This window comes from Cryptomeria japonica, chromosome 9 (genome assembly GCF_030272615.1).
Source record: "Cryptomeria japonica chromosome 9, Sugi_1.0, whole genome shotgun sequence".
NCBI classification, from domain to species: Eukaryota; Viridiplantae; Streptophyta; class Pinopsida; order Cupressales; family Cupressaceae; genus Cryptomeria; species Cryptomeria japonica.
This window is the reverse complement of record NC_081413.1, coordinates 22,575,986-22,580,578: the sequence shown is the minus strand read 5'-3', so window position 1 is coordinate 22,580,578 and position 4,593 is coordinate 22,575,986. Positions and strand designations below refer to the sequence as shown.

The following is a 4,593-nucleotide window of genomic DNA, read 5'->3' as shown; positions in this document are numbered from 1 at the left end:
TATATACAATCAAAATTATAAAATTATATAGAGAATATTTTACTACATGCTAAGTGTAACATATAAACAATTCCTTGACATCTGTTTAAAGTTTGTGCAATATCTAAAATTGATTGTTTACAAAGTTTATTAATTGATATCTTTTGTCTTGAAAATTACAAGTGGTCAAATTGGGTTTGTAGGAGTCGAGAAATATGGCAAGAGGAAAGGGAATGAAGTCAAAGGGCAGTAACAAGCAGGTAAAATGAAAATCTCAACCTTTGAACAAATCAAAGAAGTTCAAATAGTAGTAATATGGTAACTAATCAAGGGGACTGTACAAAAAATTTGCAGGGCCTTAGTCAACAAATATCAATAACAGTAAATGCAAAAGATGACAGGAAAGAGAGCAAAAGTGATGAGGAGACAAATTTGAAAAGCCTGAATGATAGAAAAGAAAGAAAGCAGTGATGTGATGAAGGAATTACAAGGGCTTAAAAGTGAGCTTGATCAAACAAAACAACTGAGTGAGAATCTTGTAAAATTGTGTGATCAATTAGCGAAAGAAAAAAATGAGCTGGAAAATAATTTGAAAAAATCCAATTATGTGATTAAAGAATTACAAGATAAAATGACTGAATATAGAAGCTTGTGGGATGCTTCCAAGACAAAACTGGAAGCAACAATTGTGGAGGTACAAACTAAGCTTGACACTGTAGAGAAGGAAAGAAATGTATTGAGCCAGAAACACGAGGACTTGTACACTAGCTACAGAAATGACAAAAATGAGTGGAAAAAATGCAATGATGGTGCTATGAAGTTAAAAACAAAGATGGCTGAAGATCAGGGATTGTGGGATTCATGTAGGGTGAATTTAAAAGGAAAACTTGCGGAGCTGCAGAATGCAATTCTTGAAGAAAGAAAATATAGCCAGAAACAACAAGAATTGTCGACTAAATTGAGGCAAGAAAAAATTCAGATGGAAAATAAACTCAAAAAAATCAATGATACTAGTAAGAAATTGAATACAAAGATGAGTGAGGATAAGCGGTCATGGGATTCCTGTAAGGAGAAGTTGGAAAACCAGGTTTCAGAGCTACAAAATGAACTTAATGAAGCGAAAGTATTCAGCCAAGGACATGAACAACTGTGCAGTAAGCTGAGACAAGAAAAAACTGATTTGCAAGAAAGAGTTTTACAGCTGGATGGTGATCTTAACGAAGCAAGAATTTTGATTTAAAAACATGAAGAATTGCGCTCTGAATTACTGAAAGAAAATAATCAATTGGAAAGTAAGGTAAGAGAATACAGTGATGGGACTGAAGAATTGAAAGCAAAATTGTCTGAAACTGGGTGCTTGTGGGAATCTTCTAAGACAGAGTTGGAAGCCACTGTTACAGGGCTGCAAAATGAGCTCAATGAAACAAAAGTGTTGAGCCTGAAAGATGAAGAAGCATGCATTCAATTAAGGCATGAAAAAATAAAATTGGAAGGGGAGTTGCGAGAGATGAATAATAGGAATGAGGAATTACATGAAAAAATGACTGAAAAAGGTTACATTTGGGATACTTGTAAGGTGAATTTAGAAGGTATGATTGTAAAGCTGCAGAAAAAGCTTAATGAAACAAAGATTCTGGCCCACCATAATCAAGTCTTATGCAATGAAATAAGTAGAGAAAAAGCTGAGTTAGAAAATAATTTAAATCGATCCATTAATGAAACTCAACAATTAAAGGAAAAATTGGCTGAAGATAGGCACATGTGGGATGCTTCCAAGGGAGAATTTGAAGTTACAATTGCAAAACTGCAAAATGATCTCAATGAAGCGAGAATACTAAGCCAAAAGTATGAATATTTGTGGTCTCAATCAGGACAAGAAAAAAATGAGTTGGAAAAGACTCTTTGACGACTACAAAATGAAGTCGATGAAACAAAGATTTTGAGAGTAAAAGACCAAGAGCAGTGTAATGTGCTAAGGGAAGAAAACAATCGGTTAGGACATAAGTTGAAACAGTGCAATGGAAGGATTGCAAAATTAAATACAAAAATTAAAGAAGAGGAGCTATTGTGGGTTTTGTAATAAGGAGGGTTTGGAAAGCAGACTTGCAGATGCGCAGTATGAGAAAAAGACATTGATCCAGGAATATAGAGCTCTGTGGGCCCATTTAAGAGATGAAAAATATGAGTTGGAAGACAAACTGAGAGAATGCAACGATAGGAATAAGGAATTGCATGCACAGATGAGAGAATATTGCCGCTTGTGGGAGGCTCGTAAGGCGAAATTTGAAGACTCTATTGCAGGGCTGCAAAATAATTTTAATCAATCCATTAATGAAACTAAACAATTAAAGGAAAAATTGGCTACTTGTACGGGAGAATTTCAAGTTACAATTGCAAAACTGCAAAATGAGCTTAATGAAGCGACAATGTTAAGCCATAAACATGAGGATTGGTGCTCTCAATCAGAATATAAAAAATATGAGCTGGAAAAGGCTTTTATACGGCTACAAAATGAGCTTGATAAAACAAATATTTTGAGAGAAAAAGACCAAGAAGTATGTAATGTGCTAAGAGAAGAGAATAATCAGTTAGAGAATAAGTTGAAAGAATGCAATGATAGGATTGGGGATTTAAATAGAAAAATTGAAGAAAACGAGTGGCTATGGGTTAGTAGTAAGGCTGATTTGGAAAACAAAGTTGCAGATCTGCAGTCTGAGAAATGGATATTGAGCAAGGAATATAAACTTCTGTTGGCCCATTTAACAGATGAAAAGGATGAGTTGGAAAACAAATTGAGAGAATGCAACGATAGGAATAAGGAATTGCATGCGCAGATGAGAGAAGATACCCGCTTGTGGGAATCTTGTAAGGCAAATTTTGAAGGCTCTGTTGCAGGGCTGCAAAATAACCTTGATTTGATGACTAATGAAGGGAGAATTTTGAGCCAGGAATATGTAGAATTGTGCATTGAATGTGAGTTTTTGAAGGCACATCTGGGAGATTATAATGATATACTAAGCTCTATGGAAGATGAAACATGTAGCCTAATGTCTCTCTCAGAGGGCAATGCAAAGACAGTGGAAGCCTTGCAAACTCGAGTGCAATTGATCACCCATGAACAAAAAAAATTGAGCAAGACAACTGAAGAACTGACTACAGAAAATGAATCTCTGAAATTGAAATTGGAAGAACTGATTACTGAAAATGAGAGGAACTCACTTAGATCTACGCCAGCAAGCAGGGAGGTGCCTTTGATTCAAGAAAATGGTTTATTGAGACAAGTTCATGAGCTTCAAAACAGGCTTCCACTGATGAAAGATTATAGACGGGTTTCCACTGATGATATACTCGATTTGGCAACATGGGAGAGGCAATTACTCACATCTCTATCAGAAAACAGTGATAAAATTAAGGAAGATCTAGTTATCGAGAACAGAACAGTGAAACAGGAAGCCCTTGAACTTGATCAAGAAAACCAACTCTTACAAAAGGACATATCGATAAAACAGTCATTACTTCACACAAAAGATGGCAAAATTGCAGAATTGAATGCAAAAATGAGTGATCTTAAGAATGCGATCCAAGTGTTGGAAGAGATTGGAAGAAAAAATACTAAAGTACTGGAAGAATATGGAGGTGTAAGGGAAGAGCAAGAGAAGAAAAAGGAAAGTGAGGAGAAAAGGGAGGAGTTTAGGGGGAGGGTTTCACATCGGAACCAAACAGCCTTTATTGGTAATTTGATTTCTTGCATTCTTCTAGACATTGAGAAGTCTAATGTAGGGAGACGCTCATCTACTGCCACAAAAAGTATCAGTCTTCCTTCTCATACACTACTTTGTGGATGTCCTTATGGTTGGTTCGGTGGGATAGGATAAGTAACGACCCTTTTCCCCAGTTCTGTAAGAAATGTAATACTGTGGACGGGCAATGACTCCAATTATTCAATTCATCAATACGTTTTATCAATTCTTATTGAAGTATACTCGAACAATTCCTTCAATGCGATAAATTGTACTACTCTAAAATTCATTTTATAATTCATTTTAGAGATATCGTATGTATAATTGAGAATTCTGATTGATGTATGCTCCAACAGATGTTCTTATAGTGTGCAAGAAACATGAAACCACTTTCAGGCAACTTAAAGTTCTAGATCTAGTATAGAATCTTATATATGTTCATTTTACTTAGTCAACTCTATTTGATCTTACAATTTCTTAGAGCTCAAATTCTGTCTAACCTAATCTAGTTACAATTATCCATAGCGAACTATGTTACTTAAGAAAATATTAAAATTAAATGGTAGAGATTTGATTAATAAGACAATCTCTAATTCATTATTATTATAGTAATGACATTGACAAACTAATATGAGAGCTATCTTATCATCATAATTAAATAGAATCAATTTATATAATTGTTCGATATATTTCTAATAGATTTTTTAAAATAATTAAATTAAAATCTACAAGTTTAATCAAAAGACAAAACTACCAGCTTGTAATGTTTCAAGTTTCAAGGGGCCTCCACATAAAGTAGATGTTGTTAGCATTTCACAAAGAGAGTGGGTCAGAATTCCAGTAATTTTGTTGGTATGAGGATATTGAGAAGGTT

At 34.6% G+C, this 4,593-nt stretch overlaps 1 protein-coding gene across 1 annotated transcript; it reads left to right on the top strand.

Annotated features, from left to right (window-relative positions):
* The first annotated feature begins 454 nt into the window (after nt 1-454).
* Nucleotides 455-3,854, top strand: LOC131054934 (uncharacterized). Its single transcript, XM_057989536.2, has 3 exons — nt 455-1,133; nt 1,230-1,824; nt 2,081-3,854. The coding sequence occupies exons 1-3, from the start codon at nt 455-457 to the stop codon at nt 3,852-3,854; spliced, it is 3,048 nt and encodes a 1,015-aa protein (XP_057845519.2).
* Nucleotides 3,855-4,593: the final 739 nt, after the last annotated feature.